The sequence below is a fragment of the Tursiops truncatus genome, chromosome 16 (genome assembly GCF_011762595.2).
Source record: "Tursiops truncatus isolate mTurTru1 chromosome 16, mTurTru1.mat.Y, whole genome shotgun sequence".
NCBI classification, from domain to species: Eukaryota; Metazoa; Chordata; class Mammalia; order Artiodactyla; family Delphinidae; genus Tursiops; species Tursiops truncatus.
In genome coordinates, this window is record NC_047049.1 from 31,557,853 (window position 1) to 31,585,573 (window position 27,721).

Consider the following 27,721-nt stretch of genomic DNA (forward strand, 5'->3'; position numbering starts at 1 on the left):
TTTTCATAGTGAGTCATAACTGTGAGGTTTAGTGCACAGTCAAGCCTGCTGTTTCCCCCTTTATTCCTCGAGTCCTGTAGAGTTAGATCTGAGTTACAACTCTGATTCAGATTTGTTCTGCCTTTTTTCTTTTTCTAAATTTCATTTTCCCTTCTGTCTTTTATAGGCTTGAAGCCTAAGGTAGCTTTGCATCACTATGATGTTTTGATCAAAAGTATCATGAAAATCATGAGACCAGAGAGGCTCCCAAATCCTGCCACATAGTGGGCAGGGAAATGTAGGAAAGTAACTTTTCCCACCTCATCCAAATCACCAAGATTACCTAGAAGGTGGAAGTTCAGAGCCTGCTCCATGTCATAGCCCTGCCCTGTCCACAGTGACTCAGTCAGTTGAAGTAGCAGACACGATGAAGTGTGAGAAGGTCGGGTGGAAGCAGGCTGCTGGCTTCCCAAGGGTTGCGGTGTTAGGGCTGGATTTGAAAGTGATGTATATACGTTTCTTCTGGGGAGTACTTTGGCCTGAGAAGGGAGAAGAAAATTTAAAATAACTACAAGTAGGAAAAGGAAAGCCCAGGAGAACCCTAGCTTCTCTCTCTATTAAATCAATTCTTTTACTCCTTTAGTAATCACTACTCTGATTTGCCATGTTTCCTCATCTAGGTGGGTAAGGATTGGGGTCTCCTCCAGCATCCAGGACTGGGTTTTTCCCCTTTGACTGAATTCATTTAATAAATAATTGTCGAAAAAGAAGAACTAGATGCAAAAACTTACCTGGGAAATCAGCTTTACAGCTGGTGCTATTAAATGAGATGTGTATGTCATGCTGATTCAAAGTGCTGGTGCCTGTCTCATGGACAAACTGAATAATTCATCACACCCTCTCCCCCACCACAAGGCTGTGGTTTGCTAATCATCATGATCAAGAGTGGTAAAAGAGGAAGAAAAGTGAGAAGAAATGGGGAGGTTAGTAGTGAGAGAGGAAGGAAAAATGAGGGGAGCAGTGGTGGGAAACGAATGAGTGAAGTAAGGAGGTTTCAGTCGTTGACGATTGGGATTTAGGAGCGAGGCCGGGCACACTCAGAAGAGTAGGTTTAAAAGTTTGGTGTGCGTTTTTTATGGGGTAACGTGTTTGCTTATTTGTTTTAATGTTTTACCTTTTTTCCTAGAGAGCAGAGATTATCCATCATCTGGCTGATCTGTTGACGGACCAGCGAGATGAGATCCTGTTAGCCAACAAAAAAGACTTGGAGGAGGCAGAAGGTAAAGACCAGGCAACTTAGTTTTAGAGAGATTTATTTGGGGTTTTATTCTTTGTTTTACTAATAATTCTTATATCATAGTCTGCCTAAAGTCAAGATGGTCATGGAAGAAATTACATACTGTGTACATCATTTTTATTGAGGGTTGGTGGCTGGTATTCATTGGGAGTTTTCAAAGTACATGTACTAACTACCTCCACCCCTTTTCTCAGATATTCCATATAACACCTACCCACCCCCCACCCACTGAGGGGCTTTTTCCTTCCATTCCCCACAGTCACAAGCCATGGCTACTGTGGCAATTTCAAGACAAAAAAGAAAAAGATTGAGGACCTCACTATTTTAGACATTAAGCTAATAGCAGCTAACATTTACTGAGGCCTTTCTGTGTTTCTGGGCATTATGCTAAGGGATTAAGAGGCAGGATCTGATTTTCTCTTCAGAACATGGTACCTATAAGGTACCTACTATTTATTATCCCTGTTTTACAGAGGAGAAAACTAAAGCGGAGAGAAGTTGTTACATGCCTAAAACCATACAGCCAATAGCAGATCTGCGAACGAAACCCAGATGGACAGTGCATATAAAATAGTTGTGGAAATAGTTTGTGCAGCCTGTGTTGAAAGATAGCTTATCTCCTAGTTCCTTAACCAGTATGTAGTCTGCCATCCAGAAATGCCCTTGAGGTGCTAATGGTAGCATAAGTGAGATGGCTGAACTCTCACTGAAGACAGCTAAATATGTGGAGTCAGGGAGGCCCTCATCTTTCTCTCCTTTTCTTAATTCTCTGTCTTTTCCACCCTAAAATAATGGGGGTTGATTTTACGGGGTTTTAAATTTCCTTTTCTTGTGAATAAATGTGCCTCAAGTTGAACATCGAAATTAGTGGTGTTCCCTTTGAAGAAACCTTGCAGGGCTCATCAACATTATTTTCATTCCTTAAAACGTTTTTGAGCCATTACTTTGGAACTTGCTTTAGACTTTACATCTGGTCTTTTGAATTTTTGCAGTATTGGAAAGCCATAAAAAATTTAAATAAACGGAAGAAATCTTTATTACTATTATTGACATCTTATCCAATTCTTTAAGTTAAAAGAATTAAGACCCACAGGGGTTAAAGCTGCTGCTCAAGGTCACACACCTAGTTGTTGGTAGAACTCTGACTTCTGATCCCAGTTATCTCTCTCTGGAAATCCGCAAGGACACACATGGCTTAAGAACAAAGTCTCAGGTATACACAAGCATGGTAATCACCTTTGAGTCCGTGAGCCCATTTCAGGAAATTTATCCCTAAGAAAAGATTGCAAGAGGAAAAAATAGCTCTGTATATAAAGTTTCTTAGAGCAGGATTATTTATACCGTTGAAAACTGGAAACAACCTGAGTGTCTGATAACATAGGTACAGTCATGTACATTGAACTGTATCAACTCAATGGAATATTTAGTAGTAATTAAAATAATTTTGGCAACATGGAAAATGTACGTGCATTGAGGTGAAAAACTAGAGTATAATATTTAATATGCACTACAATTAAAACGATTTTTAGCACATGGGGAGAAGTGAAGAAAATTAATTACATTGATGTAATTGGTTGATAAAATTATGGTTTCATTTCTTTCTTAATATAAGGTTGGCTCCTCCCCTCCAAAGTAGAAGTCTTTTTATAATTTTGTCTTGGTGGTTGTGACTATAAAAAAGAAGGGGAAATTTTTCATAATATCATTCAACATTAACCATAGTAATGATTTATGATACGTGATTCCAAATGGTTTTCCTGAGTATGTGTGTGTTTGTGTGTGTGGAGAGAGAGATGATCACACTGTGCATGCTTTTATATGAAAATTTAAAGAAAATTCTGTATATGAACTTACCATAATTCTATTTAAGTTTTTATTTCAAAAGAAAACATCTTTATTACTTCTGCTTATAAAAATAATTCACTCATTATAAAAAATTTAAATAACGCAGAAAGATAGGCAGAGATCATCACTGTTCTTGATGCTTTCCGACATCTCTCTGCACATGTATATGCAATGTGTGATAACTAGGGTGATGTCATACATGCTGTTTTATAGTTTGCCTTTTTCACAAACTACATCCTGGACAGCTTTCCATATCAGTAAATATAGACATTTATTTATAGTAACTGCATTGTACCCATTGGCTGAATCTATAGGTAGAATCCAGTTTCCCACTATAATAAAAATGCTGTGATAAGTATCCTCACTACATGCAGGTTTGCTGATACAAATGACAAATTTCTGGAACCAAAATTGCTGACACCAAGGGTGTGGGTGTGTCCACACCTTTACATGATGATGTATACTGCCCAACTGCCCCTCCCAGAAAAGCTGTGTAAATGATATGTCCTTGTCTCCCTGAGACCCCCTGAGTTCCATGTCTGTTCCTAACACAGTGCCATGTGTTCAGTAAAACAGCCATAGCCCTCCCAGGTCTACTGCTTCATCATGTGCTCTCCACACCTCTTCAGGGAGACTCGCAGCCCCTCTGCTGAAACGTTTGAGCCTTTCCACGTCTAAATTGAACAGCCTGGCTATCGGTCTGCGGCAGATCGCAGCCTCCTCACAGGACAGCGTGGGGCGGGTTTTGCGCCGGACCCGAATTGCCAAAGACTTGGAGCTCGAACAAGTGACTGTCCCAATTGGAGTTCTACTGGTCATCTTTGAATCTCGCCCTGACTGTCTACCCCAGGTATGCGACTAATGCCTGCCATTAGGGTAGGGAATTGGAGGAAGAGCTTCTTTTCAGGACACAGATAAATCTCCCGAAGATATCTTTCTTTTCTTTCCTTTCCTCCCTCCCTCCCTCCCTCCCTCTCTTCCTTCCTTCCTTCCTTCCCCCAGAGGTAATTTTTGAGACTTTATTCTCAGGTTGCGCTTAAGGCAATTTATGTTTTTGATTTTTCTGGTAATTCTAAAAAAGGTAATTCATACGTCCATTTTACAGTTGAAGAAACTGAAGCTTATGGAAGTTAATTTTCCTGTGACATTTGTAAGGATGGAGCTGGGCCTCCAGCCCAGATGAATCTCCCATGCCATGACACGGGAGTACATTTCCAAAACACTTAGGACTTCCCTGGTGGTCCAGTGGTTAAGACTCTGTGCTTCCACTGCAGAGTGTGCGGGTTCAGTCCCTGGTCAGGGAACTAAGATCCCACATGCCGTGCAGTGCGGCCAAAAACAAAAACTTAGCTCACTGGAGCACTTTGTTCCCTGACCACAGAGTCCCTGCTAACCTACTGCAGGCTCATTCACCTAGTAGCTGGTTGTGCCCATGTGAAAAAGACCCATTTATTATCAGTGTCGCAGATAGCTTCCTGTAGGTACATCTCTTAGGAAGAAGAACTTTCAGTAGTTAATGGAAACTAGTGTGTGACCCCCTTTAAGAAATCTGACAAATCACAGGCTAATTGAGGCAAAACCATGTGGCGGAGGTTTTGCCAAGTGGCCATGCTCTGAAGTATAAGGTGGTATTAGAGGGTGGTCTGGCTCATTGTCCTAAATTCTCGCCCAGAAATCTGGAACCACTTCCCCACTGGACTGTCCAGTAGGATGATACCAGCCTTTTCTTTGCACTAGCCCCAAAGTGTCACAGAGAGATTCTATTTAAAAACAAACAAAAGGGACTTCCCTGGTGACGCAGTGGTTAAGAATCCGCCTGCCAATGCAGGGGACACGGGTTGAATCCCTGGTCTGGGAAGATCCCACATGCCGCAGAGCAAGTAAGCCCGTGCACCACAACTACTGAGCCTGCGCTCTAGAGCCCGCAAGCCACAACTACTGAGCCCGTGTGCCACAACTCCTGAAGCCCACGTGCCTAGAGCTCAGGCTCCGCAACAAGAGAAGCCACTGCAATGAGAAACCTGCACACCGCATGAAGAGTAGCCCCTGCTTGCTGCAGCTAGAGAAAGCCAACGGGCAGCAACGAAGACCCAGCACAGCCAAAAATAAATAAATAAATTTATTTTAAAAAAATAATTTTATAAATAAATAAATAAGAACCAGTACCTTTTTATGCTAGGGCATAGGTGACCATGGGAGTCCCACATGCTCTGTGGAGGCTATTCCCTGACATGACCTAAAACCAGCTGGTCCACCAAGGGACTCTCATACCATTGGGGTCTGTCCTCAGCCCCTTTCTGGCTGTATATCTGTCTCACAGAGAACCCCCAGAGATAACTGCAGAACTCCCATCAGCTGGTAGAAGTGGGTCCTAAGTCTCTCTGTTGGCCGTGTTCATTAAGTTTTCTCTGCTACCTTTTATCCGTACTAGCGAATACTTCATGAGGGAAAGGTTTCCTCTTCAGCCAGTTACAGCTGAGGTTCCTCACATGGCATCACAGAATCCATGAATCCTAAAAGTTATATGTAGAATGCTGTGTGTTTGTGCATTTATCTGGGAAAAGTTTACATAATTTTCGTAAGGGGATCATGAGCAGCAAAAACAAAAAGGGGTTAAGAACCATTCATGTGGAGATTAACGTGTTCAAGCAAGTTTTTTTAAGTTTCTTTTGATACATTACAAAAACGGGAAGATTTTCATTCATCCTGAGAGCATTCAGGAAGTTCAGCTTCAGGCCTTGGATGGTCAGGTGAGTGTCATTAGCCTTGGCTCTAAGAGGGTAACTAACCCCCCTCCTGGATAGCCTGCTTCTTCCTCCCAGCAGTCTCTGCCGCAGCTGTCCAGGGGCTGGCGGCTCTAGTCCTCTCCAGGGTCTCAGCACCAGCTATTAGAGCTCTCGGAACAATGACAGGGCCAGGGTACGATGTGGCCAGAGATGCCACCCAGCCTGCGTCAGGTGGAACAACACCTGAGTCAAGAGGCTGCTGAGCACCTGTCCTCCACCGTGGCCAGCGACGGGAGTGCTTATGTGACCCTGGGAACTTAACTCAGGTTACAGCGTAATGGTGCTAAGGAAGCTGTACAGTAGAGTTCCTACGATCCGGGGCTTTGGCTCTGGAGTCAAGGCCCCCAGCTCTGCCGCTTATAAGCTCTGTGACCTTGGGGAGTCACCAACTTCTCTGTGCTTCAGTGTCCTTATGTGTAAAGCAGAGGATAAAACAGGTACTTAATTCACTGGAATGTTGTGAAGATGAAACATGGTAGGCCTTACAAAGTGATTAACAGTGGTTGGCACAGGAAATGTGCTCAGCGAGCACTAATGTTACCCTTACTTTTACTGCTTTTTCCCTTTGGTTCATTGCTCTCCTCTTTGATCTGCAGGTGGCAGCCTTGGCTATCGCAAGTGGTAATGGCTTGTTACTCAAAGGAGGGAAGGAGGCCTCACACAGCAACCGGATTCTTCACCTCCTGACCCAGGAGGCCCTCTCAATCCATGGAATCAAGGAGGCCGTACAGCTGGTAGGTCCCTGGGAATGAGCCAGGTCAGGCCCAGAGGGCCAGGTCACGTCTTTGGGTGTTTGAAGCAAAGCTTAGGCCACATAAGGCCAAGCCAGTGCAGACAGGTTTGATTGGAGGAGCAGCAGGTCCAGTGTGCCGGTGACATTAGACAATGGCAGGGCTGCCTTGACCCAGAAGGGTCTTGAGTGGCTCAGCTGTCTCATACAGCTGTGTCCTGGTACCGCTGATTTACAAGAATGCCTGTTAGCCCTTCATTCTTAAGGTCACAGGCAGCAGGAATACCAGACCCAGACTATGAGTGAGGCCTGGGTTCTGCTCACTGGTAGTGATTTAGGCCAAGTCAGACAGATACATTTTATGAAGGTTTGTCGGAAACCGTCATGCAACTTGTAAGTATGAGGTCATGCTGTTAACACTATTATTATTATGGTCATTATTTGAACCATTGTGTCGCTCTCCTCAACCATCCAGTGGAGGTTTTGAAGTACTAGATAGTTTTATTGAGTACCTACTGTGGGCAAGGCACTTTCATTCCATTATCTCATTTAATCCTCACAACAACCTTGTGAGAAAAATTATTAGGTCCATTTTATAGATGGAAGAAAAATAGGCTCATTGGTAAAATAACTTAGCCAGAATCACCCAGAATTTATATTTGGACCTAGGTTGACTCCAGATCCTTCTCTTTTTCCCTTGAGGCCCACTCACTCCAACATTCCAGGATTCCGTTGGCTGCTAGGAGGGTGTCTACAAACCTGCCTCGTTACATGCTCCCTGACAAGAAGCTGGGTTATTCTTACAGCAACATAGTGGGTAGAAAGAGCACAGGCTGTAGGGGCTCCAATCCCAGCTGCTCCATACCCTAGTTTAATTCGACAGATTTCCTCCTCTCCTCCTTCTTATTGATGTATAACATACATAAAGTACCCTAATCACATGTGAACAGCTCTGTAATTGTGTCTGCTTATATACACGCATATAACCACCCCCCGCATCAAGATACAGAGTATTTCCAGTACCCCAAAGTCTCCCTTGTGCCCTTCCCCATCAGTAGGCCCCACCCCACCACCAGGAAACCACTATCTTTTTACTTTCTTCACATTCAATTTCTTTTGCCTATTCTTGAACTTCATATAAGTGAAATAATACAAAACGCACTCTTTTATCTGTATTTCTTTTGTTCAGGTATTTCTTTCTCATGTCCATGAGATTCATCCTCATTGTTGCATCTAGCAGTACTTTTCCCTTTTTGATTGCTGTGTAGTATTCCGTTTATATGCACGTACTACAGCTTATCCTTTCTTCTGTCGATGAACATTTGGGTTATTTCTGGTTTGGTGCAATGCAGATTAAAGTTGCCATGAACCTTCTTGTACATGTGTGTATATTTGTACTTCTCTTGTGAGTAACATGTCCATATGGGGGAAAATTAAAAATCAAGAGGAAGGAAAAAATGTCCATAATCTCAGAGTTCTAACACAAGCACTTTAGTCACTCCAGCCAGCATCCCAGGGTAGAGGTTGTCAGCAGGAGTCGTGGGGAACCGTGACTCCCTAGCAAGACCAACATGTCATTAGGCTGTGATTAGAGAGCCAACGGAGCAGCCACTTCCTTTTGTGATCTTCATAGCCTGGCATACTCTGTACCTCCTCGACCTTCCAGAGATAGCACGTTGTACCTCTTCTAGCATCTTAGAAGTGTCTGTCCTGTGTTATGGCTAGTTACAGGGTAGTCCTGTCTTCCCTATCAGACTCTGAGTTCTTTGAGGGCAGGGACCCTGTCTTGCATGTTTTGTAATGCGGAGCACAGGACCTAATGTGTAGAGTTTGATAAGCATTTGCTGGACAACTTTCAATTCCCATGATCAGGAACTTAATCTTGTTTTTGTTTTTAATATTTATTTATTTTCCTTTTTTTTTTTTTGGCTGTGTTGCGTCTTAGTTGTGGCACATGGGATCTTTGTTGAGACATGCGGGATCTTTTCATTATGGCACGCGGTCTGCTCGGGTTTCTCTCTAGTTGCAGCACGCGGGCTTCTCTCTAGTTGTGGCGTGCAGGTTTTCTCTCTGTAGTTGTGGCACGTGGGCTCCAGGGCACTTGAGCTCTGTAGTTTGTGGCACACGGGCTCTCTTGTTGAGGTGCGTGAGCTCAATAGTTGGGGCACACGGGCTTAGTTGCCCCGTGCCATGGGGGATCTTAGTTCCCTGACCAGGGATCAAACCCACATCCCCTGCATTGGAAGGCAGATTCTTTACCACTGGACCACCAGGGATGTTCCTTAATCTTGTTTTTGGAATAAGTTTTCAGAGCATCAGACTTAGTTCTCAGGAGATACAGACATTTATCTGTGAAAGGGGTGCTGCTACTTCCATATTTTGTGTGATCAGAAGATGTCATCTTTACCTTTTATTCTCTGCCTTTTCAGGTGAATACCAGAGAAGAAGTGGAAGATCTTTGCCGCCTAGACAAAATGATAGATCTAATCATTCCACGCGGTTCCTCTCAGCTGGTCAGAAACATCCAGAAAGCTGCTAAGGGCATTCCAGTGATGGGGCACAGTGAAGGCATCTGCCACATGTACGTGGACTCAGAGGCCAGTGTCGACAAGGTCACCAGACTAGGTGAGCTCAATGGTGCCCCGTTTCATGCGGGCAAAATACTTGTCGTGTCCTCGGTGGCTCAGGATCACGTTAATAGAAACCATTTTTTGTCCTCCTCTTTCAGTTAGAGACTCTAAATGCGAATATCCAGCCGCCTGTAATGCTTTAGAGACTCTGTTAATCCACCGAGATCTGCTGAGAACACCATTATTTGACCAGATCATTGACATGCTGAGAGTGGAACAGGTAGGACAAGTCCATCACTTCCTGTCTTCCCTCCTGAGATTTAGAAGCTGTGGGATCAGACTGGGAGCAGCTGCCATACCATTTAAGGAAGTGTGAGAAGCAATATTTTTGAGCATCTGCCATATACAAAGTTCTGTGCTGAGTACACAGTGAGTAAGACATGCCTTTGCCGCTGACAGTCTAGTGGATGGAAGAAACCCATACACAAATAGCTTCATTCCAAAGTGGTGTGTGTTCAGTGCTAAGAGGGTTCAAAGATAAAGCAGGTCACATGGCAGCCCACTGAATGGACTCTTTCCTGCCACCTCTTACTCAGGCGGCATACAGTTTATGTTTCTGAACACACATTCTTGTTTGGATTTGATTTGAAAAGATTGTGCAGAAATGTTTTCAAACCAAAGATTTATATATAGCTGCTCCTCCACAGATGTCTTCAATTACCAATATTAATGTGCTTATTAATACAGTGATATTTGGGAGTGAGCAGTTTGTATAATGTCCTCTCTGGATTATTTTCTTACCATGTCGTTAAGATTATAAACCACCAGTGCCAGTAAGTTTCGAGTATAAATGTATGCTCCATCCTAAATTCCTGATTGCAAGAAAGATAGATATTCTCCAGGTGAAACTGGACAATCTTAAATTTTCTGTCAGGATGCATTTTAAGCTTCAATATCTGAGGTCAGAATTATGTAAACTAGCACAGCAGTAGAGAAAGTGACTGCTGGTCTTCGTTGCTTTGACCCTGAGCATGTGTCTCTTCCCTTCCATCCTTTTGCTGAAAAGGAAGACTTCAGTCAGCTTATAAATGTGGCATGGTCCCAGTTTGGAAAATGAAAATAAATGTACCCCACAAATTATAAGGCAGTTAGATCACATGATCACTTACGTTTGGGGCCTAACCTTCCACTGGTGGCCTGTTTGAGTGCTGACGTATGCCAGGCAGCACACTGGCCTGGACTGGACAGGAGGAAAGCTCTCCTGTATCCAGGAGTGAAGCCCTCAGTTCTGATTCAGACAAACCCACAACATCCTCAGTCATCCTCAGCATTGCCTTGAAATCCCTCAAGTCAGAATGAGCCAGCATGTGTACTTCAGCACCTTGTAGTGCAGGAAGTACACCAGAGGACGACTTGCACACGGGTGGGGTTCCAGCCCCTGGGGAACATGGTTGGACCCCAGGCCTGGAGGAAGTGTGGTCCCAGATAGGAAACCATTCAAGGCCTTGGGAGCAACGAGGACATGACAAATGTGGTTTGTTGTGACTTGAGCCAAGTCAAGAGCTTGGCCCTAAAGAATCGAGGCGTGAACGCTGCCCTGGGAAGGTCTCGGAGAACAAGGCCTGAGTGGGATCACACTGTGACCGGGGTCCCCAGTGACCAGCCTCAGCATCCTTAAATTCCTCCAGCCAGAAGCAGGGTTAGCCCCAGAATCTGGACCTGAGCTGAACCTGGAAATGGGGCCAGACTGACAAAGTCAGAAATCTAACGACTAACCACAGTTTGAAGTGGTTTCCAACCAAGTACTGTTTTCCTCTAAAGCACGCCTAGGACTTCTCCAGGGAAGAGGGAGGAGAAGTGTGTTTGTGGCATCTCCCTCTTTCCGTCTGAGTCCAATGCCTAAGTCCCACATGCTAAGAATGGGATTTTTCTCGTCACGTGTTCGTTTTAGTAAAATGCCAGCAGTCAAGGGCTTATGTCAGTAGCCCATTAAATGCCTTGCACATTCTTCACATTCAGAGGCTTCCTGCTGAAATCCCTGCTCCAGTTTTACTGGGGGCCCATTGCTGACAGGTGGCCGTCAGCATTTCCCAAAGCAGAGCATCCTGGAGGGTGGAAGGCTGCCTCTAAAAGGAAGCAGGGACTAGTTTAGTTTCCAGGCCACAGGAGCCCTGGACTCATCATATTCAGGCTCATCTTGCTGTTGGATCCCAGAGGGAGGAGTGTGCGCTTGCCTCTTGCTGCTGTGTTTATGTTGTTGCCCCGGACTTCCTCTGTCCCAGGTGAAGATTCACGCAGGCCCCAAGTTCGCCTCCTATCTGACCTTCAGCCCCTCCGAAGTGAAGTCCCTCCGAACTGAGTACGGGGACCTGGAACTGTGCATTGAAGTGGTGGACAGTGTGCAGGAGGCCATCGACCACATCCACAAGTATGGCAGCTCCCACACGGACGTCATCGTCACAGAGAATGGTAAGTGTGCAGGGGCTGCAGCACACGGGGTCTGCGGGGTCTGCGTTTTCTGCCTTGATCTCCAAGCTGACCCTGCTCCTCTCAGCCCCTCTTAGCCTGCAGGAGAACGTAATCTCAGTGGACTGATAACAGTGCCTGGCGTGGGCGGCACTTGCTGGTTTGCTGAGTGCTTTTACATCTGTTACCTCGCTGTGTTGTCTCAGTGGCCCCGAGGGAAGAGGCAGGGAAGAGGTGATTCGCTCCACTTTATACGTGGCTCACTCTGTCTCAGAGGCGTTACCATTTAATCCATGCAGCAGTCTTTCCCGGTTGCTGGAATAAACCCATTTTACAGCTGAGGAAATCAAGGTTCAGGAGGTTAAGCGCAGAACCAACTAGTTTAGGGCAAAACCAACTCTCCACAGTCACTCATTCCCTCCACAGGTGAGCCAGGGTGTCAGGCACTGGAGGCCCGATGGTAAAGGATGCCAGCATGGCCCCCTCAGGGAACTTGCAGTCAGTTTACTGGGGAATCACAGCACCACCAGTGAAAACAGTTAATACTTGAGCACTTGCCATCTGCTAGGCTCTGGGATGAGTGCTCCATGCTGTTGGTTCATTTTATCCTCTCTGCAAGCCTGGGAGCTGGGTAATACTGTCAGTCCCCATTGTAATCAGGCACAGAGAGGTTCAGAAGCCTGTCCACAGTCACCCAGCTGGTGGGTGTGGAGTTTGAGTTGAGACTTTGGCATTTGACTCAGAGCCTATAAACAGATAGTGTAGACAGACCATTGCAGCACTGAGGGTATGTCTGCAGGGAGATCTGGATTCCAACCCAGTCTTTCCCAGGTACCTACTCCTTCAACAACAGGACTGATGAAGCTGGTTTGCTTTCACAAGTCTGCATGTTTAATACGTGGGGAAGCACCTCAGGGGCCTGGGCCCTGCCCCAGTCAGGCCCTGTTGAGTGGCTGCAAGCAGGGATGTTCTCCCTGGGCCATCCTAACTCAATTTCTTCCCTTTATGCTGCAGAGAAGACAGCAGAGTTCTTCCTCCAGCACGTGGATAGTGCCTGTGTGTTCTGGAACGCCAGCACTCGCTTCTCTGATGGCTACCGCTTCGGACTGGGTAAGAAGGAGTCTGGTCGGAGAGAAAGGAGTCCCTTGTGAATCACTGTGTGGCCCCGAGGAGCATGGTGAGGGTGGAGGAGACACCTGGCCTTTACAGTCACGTGCATGAGCAAGATGACGCAGACATACCGAGGGAAGGTGGGTTTATGAGAGAGAAGGATAACAGCTGCCATGAACTGGTAGAAGTCCTGTGTTCTAGGCATTTCACATGCTAAGAAGGTAGGTACTTGTATTTCCTTTTTCATAGATGAGGATACTGAGATTCAAAGAAATGAAGTAACTTGCCCAAAGTCATGCAGCTGGTGTTCAGACCCAGACTTCCGTGAGTCCAGAGCCTGGACTCTGCCATGTACAGCAGACCACAGTGTGTCTGCATGCATGGATTATGACAGGTGTGCATGCCAAGGTCCCGCGGGAGCACTGCCGCTGCAGACTTGCTCCTTCAGAGGGACACAGCCAGGTTGCCTCAGAGCTAGGAATCCACCCTGAGGACAGGGCAAAAGAAGGTGTTAGTACCTATGCTGGGCTGAAGTATGAGCATCAGAAACAAACAGGTAAGTCCAGAGGTGCAAGGTTGACTTCTAATGCAGACTTTGAAATAAAAAGCTTCACAAAGGCACCCTCCCCACTTCCATCATTAGTAATAAATTCTCCATCCCCCAGTAGTATAAGGAGTTCTCAGACAGTCGCTGGTTCTCAGGGGCACCATTTACAAAGCTCCAATAAGGCATGTGCGGCACATCGGAGAATTATTTCAGCGACTTAAAACATTTTAATCCCTCTGAACGTTTGAATAGAGAACTGCCTAGAGAAATAGTTCTCGCTGAATTGTTAAAGGTTATTAAAGGGAATTTTGCTGTTATTCTTAGTCACTGGACTCTTTATTTTTAGTTTCCTGTTTCTGTTGTGTTGGGGTTTGATTTAATTATCACATCACTTGCACTAATCTTTGTATTCCATGTTCTTGAAGAAGAAATAGCACACTTGTAAGGGCTGAGGTGCCCAGCTTTCAAGTGAAAGTCCAAGATGGGGGAGGAGCAAAGACCACTCCATTGTCTTTCCATCAGCTGCTCAGAGCAAACGCTCAGACTCTGGTTGGGTTAAGTTCCTGTGAAATGCATGAATAACAGTAACAGATAATATTCATTGAGCATTTACTGTATTTCCGGAACCGTGCTAAGTGCATCCCGTGCATTATCTCACTTAGTTCTACATAATGGATTCTATTATTTTCTTCCTTTTCCAAAAGAAAAACCTGAAGCAAGAGATGGTTAGGTAACCTGCCCAAAGTCATGTGATCTCTACGCTATTAACCCAGAATTTGAAGCCAGTGGTCACCATCTCCTTGCCGACCACTGCCCCAGGCACCTCGCTTGCTCCTCTCTGCCTGCAGCGGCTCTCCACTGCTGTCCCCTGGCCGGCTCCTTCTCATTCAGGTTTCAGCCAAAGGCACCTGCTCGGGGAGGCTCCCACTGACCACCCTATCCAGGGTGCTGCCGCCCTGCCACACAGTCTCCGTCCCAGCACCCTTCGCTGCACCCCATCACCACATGGAATTATTTGTTGAACTGTTCTTTGGCTGCCTTGCCCACAAGAATACAAGCTCCATGAATTACATCAGTTGTTCACCACTTCATCCCCGGGTCCCAGCCCAGTGCCTGCTCAGTGAAGTTGTGATGAGCAAAGGAGCCCTGCCTCAACTGCACACGGTGCAGAACACCAAGCCAGACCTGGGAAGAGCCCCGGTGCCCCACGTCTGAGGCTGGAGCAGGAGGGAGGAAAATGAAAAGCTCTCTTTGGTGTAGTCAGCAGCCATTTCATGAGCACCTAGGAGCTAGGCGTTCTAGGGAGTACCTAGAACATGTCCCTTACCATCTAGGGTTTAAAGGATACTCGGGGAGATGAAACCTCTATACACTGTCGTACACCAGAAACAGTACCCAAATGTCAGATGATGGTATGCAATCCAGACACAAGACAGATATCGGAGACAGCACTTGTAGTATTGTCAAAATGGATTGGGGATAAAATACAAAGGAGAGGCCCACAGTCAGGCCCCTTCTTCTCTTCTTAAAGAAGGGGCCTGACCGTGACTCACAGCAACCAGAGAACATGTTTATGGGGACAGTGGAAGTCAGGCTAGCCCAGGGAGGATGGGTCAGGAGAGGGCAGAGAGAGGGGGCCAAGTGAGGAGAAGGAAGAGACGCAGGCCTGGCGGGTGGTCAGGAAGCAGAGGCTGGGAAAGCCACACCCTCATCCGTGCTTTTCCACAGGAGCTGAAGTGGGGATCAGTACATCTCGAATCCACGCCCGGGGACCAGTGGGACTGGAGGGACTGCTTACTACCAAGTGGCTGCTGCGAGGCCAGGACCACGTGGTCTCGGACTTCTCAGAGCATGGAAGTTTAAAGTACCTTCACGAGAACCTCCCTGTTCCTCAGAGAAGCACCAACTGAAAGCATTCAGAGGAGAGCCGGGCATGTTCCGAGCGGTCTTCACAGTTAAACTCACCTTAAGCCTCTCGGGGTGAACCAGGTCTTTTCTCCCACCTCCTGGAAGGGCCTGCCTGTTGGAAAGTGCCCCTCAGCATTTACTGGGCCGTGTGGCAACATCAGCCTGGACTAAGGACTCTCATTCCCGCTCACCCTTTTCTTTCTTTTTAAGGTAGAAACTAATTGCTCTGGATAGGGATTTTGCTTAATTGCTAGAGGGGGACTTCGCTTCACATAGTGCAGTTCCCTTCAGTGGTAGAAACAGAAAGGTGCGGTTTCCCCACATAAAAGGCAATGGAAAAATCATGGTCGCTTTTTACCTTTTATCACCTCAATGAGGTAGAGTCTCCCTTGGTATGTGGTTGTTATAAGAGCCAGTCGTACCTGATAAGTCTCCACATTTCCTTTCTTTCACTCTCTTAGTCGTCTTCAGAAAGGAAAGATTTGGAATTTAGAGAGAGGCAGCCCTTTTTAGCATTCTCATTAGAAACAGTCACAAAAATAGACTGAACCATCTGCACTAGGAAGATTGACCTTTTGTATTTATTTGTGGAGTAAATATAAACAAGCATTCCAGATGCTGTAAGCCTCTGAATCCAGGAGCTTGGCGCTACCTGTGACATGGTTAGAACCTGGAGCTGCAGACAGGAGGCACAAGTTTCAGGATGAAGGACCTACAGCCATTGTGCTTGAAATTTTTATATGAATTATTTTGTCATCCTATCCTCTCCCTCCAAAACAAAAATTAGAGGATTATTTTAATACTTTGGATTCTTGCCCCCTTTTTGAGAAATAAAGTTCTTATGAGAAGTCTGTGTGCATGATTTAAGCTTTCTCCGTCACTTGTTGTTACCCTCTTCCTCTTCCCTCCCTTGTGGCCCTCACACCCCACTGTTACACAGTCTCTTCTCTGGAAGTTGGTTGGGGACAGAGGCCATCTGCCTCAGCAGTGTCAGTGGAAGCAGCACAGGCAGATCCCCAGGGGAGGAACTCAGGCTGAGAGAGAGGAAAGGAAAACATGATATGAAGCCCCAGGAGCTTAGGGACTAAAAACACGGTGATGGTCTGAAGTTCATGGGTGTGACTGACGTGAGCGTGCTGTCCTTGTGCCATGTCCACACGGCATCCACGTGGATTGTTCTGCCCGTCGCGTTGCCTCAGGATCGCCTGCTTCAGTGACGGCCCTAAGCCCTCCCTGCCTCCCTCCATCCTGTTCTTCAGGTCCTTGGTGCCTGACAGTCTGCAGTTGAAAGATTTCTTGTCTCGTGGGGGCCCTCCCAAAGAAATAAGGACTGACTTACATGTTTCTTTTTATCCTCTGAGGAGGTTTTATGAGCACAAGAATTACGGTGTCGTGTGGGGAACATGTTCCCGGCTGGCTCCAGGCTGCACCTCTCTTCCAGACCCTTACATGGCCGGCCACGTTACCCTGCCCACCCCGCCCTCTGAGTGGGGAGTTCTGGCATAGCTTGCCTGAAAAGGCAATAAACAAAGTCCTGCCTGAAACTCTATGGCAAATACCACAATCGGCTCCCAACCACACAACAAACGCCCCTGGAATCGAAAATAGAAAGTGACCCAAGAAGGCCAAGCCCTTGGGGAAGACTCCACTGAGGAGGCAGACCTGGAGCTGGGCCCTGAGAAAGACAAGTTGTAGGGTAAGGAGAGGCGAGAGCATTCAGGCAGGGGACTGGGGAAGCAAAAGCCAGAGGTGGGGATGAAATGCAGGTCTGGGGAGCAGTGAATATACCAGCTTGGGGCTGAAGTTCATGTGGGTAAACAGGAAGGTAGTACATCCAAGACAGCGGGGAGACAACCTCTGCCTGAGCCACCCTTCTTAGGGCGCGGGATGGGGGTGAGTTTAGTGCAGAAAATGCAGCTAAAGCTCTGTCATCCAACAAGTCCATTCTCCCTTATGCAGGCACCTCAGTCCTTAGTCCATTTCTGCAGAGAGTGTGGGCCATCAGTCTCCGTTTTTCCACCAAAAGCAGAGAGATTCCCAAAAGAAGGCCAGGAGGCAGCCGTAGCTTCACAGGGACCCCCACCCAGGCCGTCTTCCAGTATGTGGCTTGTCCTAACTATAGGAAGCTGGCTTTTTATTCTGAAATCCCTTCTGTGGTCCTGCCCTGCTACTTCCCTTTCTTGGCCACCAACTCCTGGCAGCACCGGGTGTGAACCAACCAATCCTGAAACTCCCACCTCCCCACCGAAGGGGAAAAAAAGCCCTCAACAAATGTTTTTATTCATCAAGCCAAGTTTACTTGGGTTTAGATTTTCTGTTACTTAGAAATAAAGATGGTAATAATTATAAAGGTAAATATAATAGTGATAAAATTAATGTCTGAGTGATTCAGTATATTCATATATTATGGGGGCATTTACAGAATTATTCATATGGGAGGAAAATTGGGCAGCCAAGGACTGGATTATAGTAGGTGTTATTTGTCTGCTCTATATCCTTTATTTTATGAAACCATCTCTTCCCATTTTGCAGTAACCCAGCTCAGTCTCTGTGACTTGCGGTGGGGGGGTGTTCATCTCCCTCTGATAAGCCACCTAGTAAGCCTGTCTTTGGATTCCCCACTGTCTAGCGAGGAGCAGTGCACACAGGTGCTCACCGACCACCTGGTGACATGGACTACCTGGGCAGAGTTATGGAGGCGGAAGTGGGACTTCTCTGAGATCCGTGGACCATTCGGGACACTGGTGGGAGGGTGGCAGCCTGAAATGGTCATATGTCTTTGCTGACCCCAACTCATTTCCTAGTAACTGAGCAGCGTCATCATTCTCGCCTAGCTGTGCTCGAAACATGCCTTGGAGTCTGTTGGAGTGGAAGGTGGGTTAATGTTACAGTGTTTTTTCTGCTGGTGCTTCTGGCAAAGATCAGTGAAGACCTTTAAACCATTCTTTTGGCAGCACTCCCCCTCCCCCTTTAGTGAGGATGAGTTGTAAAACTTCATTCAGTATTCAGTCAGCACCTATTATGTGCCATGTGCTGGGAATAAGAGACATTATCCCCCCCCACCCCCGCCAACGGTTCAAAGCTTAACCTGAGCATTACTGCTCTATCCCCAGATAATTATTCTTCTTAACTCCCAGTCTCTACCACCTATTTTACCCCTATTCCTAGGAGAAACCCTTTGGCCAATAAGAAGACACCAGACTAGACAGATCTCCAGACAGGAGGGGACGCAGGTTCAATACCACCTCAGAAAAAAAACAACTCGCTGTGGATTCCACCTGGCCCTAAGATTCTTCTAACACTAGAGGGCGGTCAGGCCCCACAGACCTAAGGAGGTCGGTCCAAGTCTGAATGAGCTCCATGTGCCAGCATCCTCAGACTGTCCACCTGGAGATGAAGTGCTGGCGCAGTAAAATAACTTCCAGAGATCCATTTACTTAGAAGGTAAGAACATAGGCTGTTTTTGGATAAGAGGCAGATGAGAGTTTGGATCTTGATTCCACCACCTGCTAGCTGTCTGAGCTGGGGAAAGTGTCTTAACATCTCAGAACTTTGATAAACTTATCCATAAGTGGGTTTTGTGAAATTATATATAAGACACTCAGCACAATATCCAGCTTATGGTAAATCTTCAATAACTGTTAGCTGCACTGTTTATTTTGTTCTGAAGAATAGCTTTCACTTAGTTCTGTACATTGCTATTTTATTTAAAGTCCAAACATCTCTTCCTAGGAAATGAGGTGGGGACACTCTTAGGAGATAATCTACTATGTACCAGGCACTATAGCAAGAGCCTTACAGATGATGCCACAGCAATCGGAATGAATTATCTCTATTTTATAGGCACAGAAACCAAGGATCAGAGAGGTTGAATAAATTCCCTGGTCACCCGGTTACAAAGTGGCAGAACCTAGATTAGAAACAGATAACTAGACTTCAAAGCTCTTAACCACCACAGCAGGCTGTAGCAGTAGTGTTTTCCCAGAAGTTCCTGCATCTTAGCCCAAGGCAAGTTGTAAGGCAGAAGAAGGAGGTTGCCATAGCTACTAACTAGACCCCTTTTCAAGTAATCAGATCCCAGGTCTGCTCCAGTTTTGCAAGAGGAGATGCTTGTCTGGAAACTCTCCTCAACACCTGCCCCTGGAGGGAGCCGACTGCACCTGAATTATTTACAGAGTCCCTAGACATTTGATATAATGAGCAGGTGTGGATGCTTCTCCGACTTTCCCCCAAACATGCCTTTACTGACCCCCTTCCCCTCCCCCTAGTTGCCTATGAGGAAAAAGAAGCATCAGCCTTCCCACGTTGTATGTGTGTCTACCTCCTTCATTCTCCATTCCAAAAATTATCTGTAAGAAGTGAACCATTTTCCTTGCAAATCTCAAAATAATGTTGGTCTGAGTTGAAATTGATGGTGTAAATAGGACCCTAGCTAGTAAATGGATAAATTTTTCTACTGATACACAGTTCCTTTTCCTCTATCCTAAGGTTATACAAGTCAAACCTAAAGACTGAGTTTGTCAAAAATATTCATTCTATGGATTTCAGTTACATAAAGGAAAAAAAAACTATGCTTAGAAAAAAGACTAGAAGGAAATATGAATGTAAAGGTGGCACTTGGCCTACAGTTTTTATACCACAGTAGCATATGGAGTAACAAAATGGCACTTACTAATAAATTCAGTGATGAGCGTCATGAGTTTTCTAGGGTCTGTTCCCCACCCACATCCTCATGTGAGTGCTCACATGCACCCCTTGCCTGGTCAATCCATCGTCGCTTCCCTTCTCTCCCTTCCTATTCATAGGCCAGTAGTGGGGTAACTGTGCAGCCTGAAATTGTCCTGGTAAAGAATTGCTTCCAGGTCTGTTCCTCATCCTCTCTATCTAGTCTGTGAGTCTGTGTTGTTTCAGCATCTTTTGTAGTACCCCAATTAGATTTTCTTGTGAAATCAAACTGAATCCATTGAATCTTAATAGTATTTTAGGTATATATCTCTTTACAGTGAACTATTTGAAAACAATTAGCCATTAAAAACCTTGTTTGTAAAGAATATTGATTGAATGGAGAAGAGGCTCACTACAAAATGTTGAAGAAAAAACTTGGCTTTACCTCTATCCATGGTTTCTCCATATCCACAGATTCAACCAGCCATGGACTGTGTAGTACTGTAGTATTTACTGTTGAAAAACATCTGTGTATAAGTAGACCTGCACAGTTCAAATCTGCATTGTTCAGAGGTCAACTGTAGTTATTCTGGGTCCAGGACAGTAGGACTTCAGCCATATCGATAATATTTTATCTTCCTTGAAAAAATATTTGAAGCACATATGGCAAAATTTTAAGATTTGGCCTTGATGGTGGGGGCAGTGATGTCTGTTATGTTACTTTCTCTGTTTGAATTCTTTCATAATTAGAAAACCACAGTGAAAAGATATTTATTGTTCATATTGACATCTTAACCAAGTTATTTTTGATCGAATTTTCTTGTATCCCTGTTATAATGCCTGGAATAATGTAGGTAAATAATAAGTATTTTCTTTTTGAAAAGAAAGAAAATAAGAAAAAACTTGGCTTTAAAGAGGTTAGTTAAAATTTCCCAATTATAATATATATATATTTGGTTAGGAAGAAGACTGGAAGAAAATGTATCAAAATATTATGAGTGATTCTTTTTTATCTTTATTGAAATATAGTTGATTTACAATGTTATATTAGTTTCAGGTATATAGCAAAGTGATTCAGTTATATATATATATATGTGTGTGTGTGTGTGTGTATACATATATATATATACACACATACATACACACACATATATATATTCTTTTTTAGATTATTTTCCATTATAGGTTATTAAAAGATATTGAGTATATAGTTCCCTGTGCCATACAGTAGGTCCTTGTTGGTTATCTATTTTATGTATTGTAGTGTGTATATTTTAATCCCAAACTCCTAATTTATCCCTCCCGCATCTTTTCTCCTTTGGTAACCGTAAGTCTGTGCTCTCTGTCTGTGAGTCTATTTCTGTTTTGTAAATAAGTTCATTTGTGTCAGATTTTAGATTCCACATATAAGCAATATCATATGATGTTTGTCTTTCTCTATCTGACTTACTTCACTTAGTATGATAATCTCCAGGTCCATCCATGTTGCTGCAAATAGCATTATTTCATTCTTTTTTATGGATGAGTAATATTCCACTGTGTATATATACACCATATCTTCTTTATCCATTCATCTGTTGATGGACATTTAGGTTGCTTCCATATCTTGGCTATTGTAAACAGTGCTGCTATGAACATTGTTGGGGGGGGCGGTGCATGGATCTTTTCAAATTAGAGTTTTCTCTGGATATATGCCCAGGAATGGGATTGCTGGATCATATGGTAACTTTATTTTTAGTTTTTTAAGGAACCTCCATACTGTTCTCCATAGTGACTGTACCGATTTACATCCCCACCAGCAGTGTAGGAGGGTTCCTTTTCTCCACACCCTCTATTGTGAGCAATTGTTACTGAGTAGTGGGATTAATAGTGAGTTTTACTCACCATTATACTTTTCTGTTTTCCAAAGTTTCTTTTTTACTACTTGAAATATTTTTTGAATATTTTTCTTGTTTTCATAGCTACTAATATTTATTCCTGAGGGAAATTAGTGGTATGATGGTGAAAATAAAATTTGTGATAACAATCTTTTAAATCTAGAGAGGCTTATTTTTCCATTTCATCCCCCTTTGCAGTCTGTCTTGCAGAGAAGAAATCAAGGCTCAGGGGGCTAAGTCCTGGAACCGGGCCTCTGCCCTGTAGGGGGATTGTGGCCTCAGGGGAGACACTGGACTAGTCAGCTCTAGGGCGCCTCCAACCCGTGGCTCCCAGTGCGTCTGCGCTGTGTTGCTGCTCGGGTTTCACCCCCGTGCTTACAGCCCTCCCAAAGCCAGGGAACGTCAGAAAGCCATAAAGTGTTTCTGCTCCAGGTCCTTCACTGAACTCGAGTTTTCCTTCTCTAACGCACAAATAAGGCTACATCTCTGACTCTGCGTTGCCAGATTCTGTTTCAATGCATACAATTAGATGGTAAATAATTCAAGAGAACGGAAACTGGCAAAGCGGTGTGTGATGTCCAAATAGCTATCTTGTTTACCCTCTGGTGTAAACTTCAGGCTCATCAGCGAGTCGGAGCCCCAGGAGTAGGTAAAACGTGCAAACACAGGAATCCACCTCTTTCCATTCCCTCCCATCTTTGAATATTGTTGAGGATAAGAATGCAGTTTCCCAGTTTGATTGAAGTAAAACAGCATGAATTTGGCAGACAGATTTGGCTGACTTCTTAGGTAAGTCTGAAGTTCCTCCCATGGTGAGTTGGGTGTCCAGAATCTAAAAGCATCCTCTTCTCCTTGTAGTGAGGATTCGTGATCCAAAGCTGAGGTCTCAGCAATATTATCATGCATCCTCCCTCTCTTCCTTCTGTGCAGTGAGGGAGATAACCTTTCACCAGGCCCTTCTGAACCTGCCTGTCATTAAAGAAGCAGTCTTAGTTAAGATTCTTTGAGTTACAGGTAACATAAACTACCTCCACCTTGCCTAAGAAGAAAAGGCTAATGTATTATATGGACACAGGGTGCCTCATAAAGCCCGAGGGCAAAAATATTAGAGCTGGCCCACCTTTCAAGAGACTGAAACTAGCTCAGGCAAAAAAGAGAAATTTGTGCCTCAGGTTAGCAAACCACAGCAAGAGCGAGTGACTGGAATCAGGGATCCCAACATCCCCTCAGCGCTCCTATGCTTCTCCTTTCTGCATGAGGGCTGCATTTCCTCCTGCTGGAAACTGGCTTCTTTCATGAGCATGGGACATAGCCAGTGGAAGCTTCCAGACTATTCTCACAGCTTTGTTGCACCCACCCCACCCCCCGCCCCCGACCAACCACAAAAATAAAAAGGCTCTCGGCTCCCAGTTCCAGTGCAGAAGGACTCTAGTTGGTCTACTTGGGCCACCTGTCCCCGCTGTAGTGAAGATGTAGAGGAGGGGCCATGGCATGGTCTGGGTTGATTCAGCCATGTATACCCGTATAACCATGCCATGGTTAAATCTTGCGATAATTTCGTAGGACTTCCTCTTCTGGTAGGATGTAGTATGTAGCAATAATCCAGTGTTCCTGTTGGAACTAGAAAAAACTGGATAAATTAAAAAATCATATTTTTAAAGGCACTGGAGAGGTGTAGCAGCAACAAAGACTAATGAATTAAAATTCTGGAGAGGAAAGAGCCTTTTCTAAATGAGCTGATGATCTCTGACCATTTTCTTACCTGGGTATATTTGCCAAATCAGAGCTTGACCCGGGCATAAGGTCTTTACTGGGACAAATAGAAACTGGCAGAGCTTTTGATGATCCATGTGATCTGGCATTGGAATCTAGAGGAGCTCTAAACACATGGCCAGTTTTCCCCATGCAACATTTGCTGAATTCTGGGATGCAGCAGGAGAGGCTGAGCTAGAAGTGTCTCATAGCAGAGGGAAATTTCCCACAGACTTGCAGTAGGTAGGAAACAAAGTCCCGTTAGAGGGATGAGGGCTGCATCAAACATGACGGCTCTCCCCTCAAGACATTTGCTAAATTTTGAAACTGTGTGGGGCAAGAAACCAAAGAGCCTGAGCTCCTAAGAACAGAATTGAATCTTGCACAGGCTCTCAGGGTTGAGAAGACAGAGACCCACCATACTGTCAATCAAAAGCTTGAGTGGGTTCCCTCCAAGGAACAAGATGACTCAAAGTTGGACTGGGACTAATACAACTACCATCCAGCCCCAGTGCAGCTGAATCCCTGACTAGATTGAGATGATCAGTCCCTCACCCCATCCGAGAGGGACTTCCCTGGAGGTCCAGTGGTTAAGATTCCGTGCTTCCACTGCAGGGGGCGGCGGGATCCATCCCTGGTCAGGGGACTAAGATCCCGCATACCGCACGGAGCAGCCAAAAAAAAGAAAAAGAGAATCATCACTGGAGGAAAATATCATCTACAACCTCTATGGTTCTTTTATAATTATAATTATAAATATAAATTATAAATTATAATTATAATTATATAATTATGAGACATGCAAAGAGCAGGGGAATATAACTAATAAGAGAAATAGCAGAGAATGGAAGCAGACCCACAAATGATTCTGACATTTGAGTTAGCAGACAAGGACTTTATAATAAGTATTATAAACGTGAGAGAAAATATAGAAAATGAAAAGAACACAATATATGAAAAGGTAAAGAATTTCAGCAAAATTGAAATCTATAAAAAAAGAATCAGGGCTTCCCTGGAGGTGCAGTGGTTGAGAGTCCACCTGCCGATACAGGGGATGCGGGTTCATGTCCTGGTCCGGGAAGATCCCACATGCCACGGAGTGGCTGGACCCGTGAGCCATGGCCGCTGAGCCTGTGCGCCCGGAGCCTGTGCTCCACAACGGGAGAGGCCACAACAGTGAGAGGCCCGCATACCACAAAAAAAAAAAAAAAAAAAAAAAAGAATCAAATAGACATTCTAGAACTGATAAATGCAATATCTGAAATTAAGAACTCACTAAATGAAATGCTTCCTTACCAGTTGGTAAATACCTACTGGCCCAAGCCTCCTGAGTTCCTTATCGTCCACCTCCATGGCTAACTGGCCCTCCCTGGACCATCCTGGAGTTCCCCATGATCCAACAACTAAAGAGTTCATTGCTGACCCAGCCAGGGGCTTCCAGGACCCTGCTTTACCACTGCTGCAAATATCCCTTCTGATTGGTTGGTGTCTGTGCTTTCCCATTTGTCAACTACTTTGATGTCACTCCTTGGTACTGTCATTGAAAGTCCTCACCAGAACCAAATGATTGAAGCTGGGGAGAAGGAATCCCCCAAAGGGGGCGATACCAGAATAAAAGGAAAAATGAAAGGACATAAAAAGAGATGTTTGTTCACTATGACGCTCACTAATAGAGCCAGAAATCTGGAACCAAAGGCTGCTATTTGCTGAATTTACATTATTCTAAATTTCCTCTCCACCATGGCCAGGGAGAATGGAGTGAACTGTGGAGAGGAGACCAAAGGAGGTTGGTCCTCTCCATAGCAGCGAGGTTGCTATGTTGCTTGGTCCCTGGAATCTGATTGTCTGGTAGCTCCCACACTAGTTCATCTCATGAATTGCCCAGGATAGCTGTAGAGACTTGAGTTCCTCAAAGGCAAAATAATCTGGTGAGGACTAACTGCCTTTCATAGTGTAGGGCAAGAGAGCAGGATTTAGAAACAGACCATTCTGAGTTCAGATCCCACACCTGCCATTAGCTGGTTGTTTGACATTGGGCAAGTCACTTTGCCTCTCCTATTTGTCTCACATGCTGGTAGCAGGCACTGTTGGTTAACTGCCTAACAGTTCCCTCCCTTGTTTGCTGAAAAAGGCCTCTTTTTTTTTTTCTTCCCAGAGTGTTTCACCTCTTTCCCTCTCAACTCAGGAGTGAATCATGCTTGGTCTAGGCCCATTGTAGTAATTCTACTCCCTGGGCAATGGTTGGATTAAGCATGTGTGTATGATGACCCAGTTCTGGCCATTGAGGTGAGAGGGGTGATCAACCAGAAGATTCTTGGAAAGCTTTTCTTGTACTTAAAAAAGAGATACAAGGGGATTTCCCTGGTGGTCCAGTGGTTAAGAGTCTGCTTTCCAATGCAGGGAACATGGGTTCGATCCCTGGTCAGGGAACTAAGATCCCATAGGGCCCCTGGCCCACTAAGCCTCCGCTCCGCGACAAAGAACCTGCACATCACAAAGATAAGATCCCGCGTGCCGTAACTAAGACCCAACACAGCCAAAAATAAATAATTAAATATAAAAAATAAATAAATAAAAATTAAAAAGAGATACAAAGAAGAGACCATCCCTCTGCTAAACATTGTCATGTTCAACTGGATGCCTGGAAATTCAGCAGCTATTTTAGTCATGAGAGGTGCTAGCCTGGAGACCCAAGCCAAATGAGCAAAAAGATGGAAAAAACCTGGGTCCCTGATGACATTATCAAGCCTCTGATTTAACCAATCCTGAAGCCGCCCTTGCTAGGGACTTCTTGTTACATATAAAATAACTAATTTCCTTACATTTAAGCTATTGTGAGTTTGAGATTTCGCTTATGTAGAGTCAAAATCTTCCTGATGAATTCAGGGTTGTTACTGAGGATTAGATTAAGTCATATAATTTAGGTAAAGCACTTAACATAGTTCCTGGTATAAAAAGTGCTCAAAAGAATGATAGGTATTATTTTTTTTACCATCATCATTATTATTATTTTATTTCACCTTATTGCTTCAGCTCCGGTTACAGGCAGAGAAAAATAAGTCTGGGATTTAAAGTTGTGATGACAGGGATGGGGGTGTCAGAGGGAAAGAGGTGAATCCAGGTACTTTGGCTCCTCATCCAGTGGTCCTTCTAACAATGGTTTTAGTTAAGAGTTTTTGTTTGTTGGTATGTGTGCCTAAGGCAATAGAAACTGGCATAGGTTAGCTCAAACTAATGTACAAAAAAATAGTTTTTTGAAGGCCAGTGAGTGTGTCACCTAAATGAAGAAAGAGATGAACAAAGAAGATTTAGACAAGGAAAGAATTAGGCCAATAGCAGATACCTCTGCAGCCAGCATCCATAGATCATGCCATTGCTGTGACTGTTCAGAAATGTTCAGCCTCTGCATCTCTGAGAGGCAGAGTTCTCAGATGAGAGAGTTTGAGCAAGGTGTCTGCCCTGTAATTAATCAACTATAGCCAAGATGCAGGGCCATATAGATGTTACTAATTGAGGAAGGTCACCCTTCGTTATCAGGACTCTTCTGAGAGAAGGGAGAACCACGGTGAGCCCAAGATGTGTCTCATGCTCCTGCATGTTCTTCCAAAACTGCAGGTTTCCACCAACTTTAAATGAAAAGCAGAAGCCCCAAGCCAAATTCTAAGCATGCTCAATTCAGTAACGCCAAAGACAGTCTGTTTCCATGATGACTGGGAAAGGAAGAGGAAAAATCTGGGCAAAGGACTAGACTGGACTGTGAAGTCTACATCTCCTTACTTAGGAGACACAAAAACTGACTTGGAATGTCTGAGCCGGAAGGACCAACGCTGCCCTGATATTTGCAAAAGGGCAAATATTTCCCCATGTACCATATGTCTAAATGTTTAAAAGCTATAAATCAAGCTATATCCACCGATGTCCCATGCTCCCAATCAGGTCTTTCTTTCCCCCTATAGCCCACTTCTCTGAGATGTGGAAGTTAAAGGAACCAGCTTCTCCCTAGGTTGTTCAGCTGGATGCCAGAGTCGTATGTAGCATGGTTGTGCTGGGACAGGGCAGGGCAGAAGCTGGTCCTGGGCCCAGGACTCCTGGGTGGTGACTGGATGTACCCAATCCCAGAACAGAGTTAAGGTGGGCAGGTCACCCTTCCCCCACACCTTACTTTTCAGTTTTGGCTGCCTCCTGTTAC

The 27,721-nt window shown here is 44.9% G+C and overlaps 1 protein-coding gene and 1 long non-coding RNA gene across 6 annotated transcripts in view; both read left to right on the plus strand.

Annotated features, from left to right (window-relative positions):
- ALDH18A1 (aldehyde dehydrogenase 18 family member A1) overlaps positions 1 to 16,086 on the plus strand; it is a 46,976-nt gene extending 30,890 nt beyond the window's left edge. For all 5 annotated transcript variants that reach the window (XM_019939679.3, XM_019939678.3, XM_019939677.3 and 2 more), the window contains 8 exons: positions 1,166 to 1,259; positions 3,751 to 3,971; positions 6,504 to 6,641; positions 9,067 to 9,262; positions 9,366 to 9,487; positions 11,490 to 11,676; positions 12,688 to 12,783; positions 15,059 to 16,086. In XM_019939679.3, coding sequence (XP_019795238.1) covers positions 1,166 to 1,259; positions 3,751 to 3,971; positions 6,504 to 6,641; positions 9,067 to 9,262; positions 9,366 to 9,487; positions 11,490 to 11,676; positions 12,688 to 12,783; positions 15,059 to 15,240 — 1,236 coding nt within the window. In that variant the 3' untranslated portion in view covers positions 15,241 to 16,086. The remainder of the gene's footprint in view (positions 1 to 1,165; positions 1,260 to 3,750; positions 3,972 to 6,503; positions 6,642 to 9,066; positions 9,263 to 9,365; positions 9,488 to 11,489; positions 11,677 to 12,687; positions 12,784 to 15,058) is intronic.
- Positions 16,087 to 18,399: 2,313 nt separating this feature from the next.
- Positions 18,400 to 27,721, plus strand: part of LOC141276808 (uncharacterized) — a 32,340-nt gene continuing 23,018 nt past the window's right edge. The window contains exon 1 of the long non-coding RNA XR_012326971.1: positions 18,400 to 18,682. This is a non-coding gene — a long non-coding RNA (uncharacterized lncRNA). The remainder of the gene's footprint in view (positions 18,683 to 27,721) is intronic.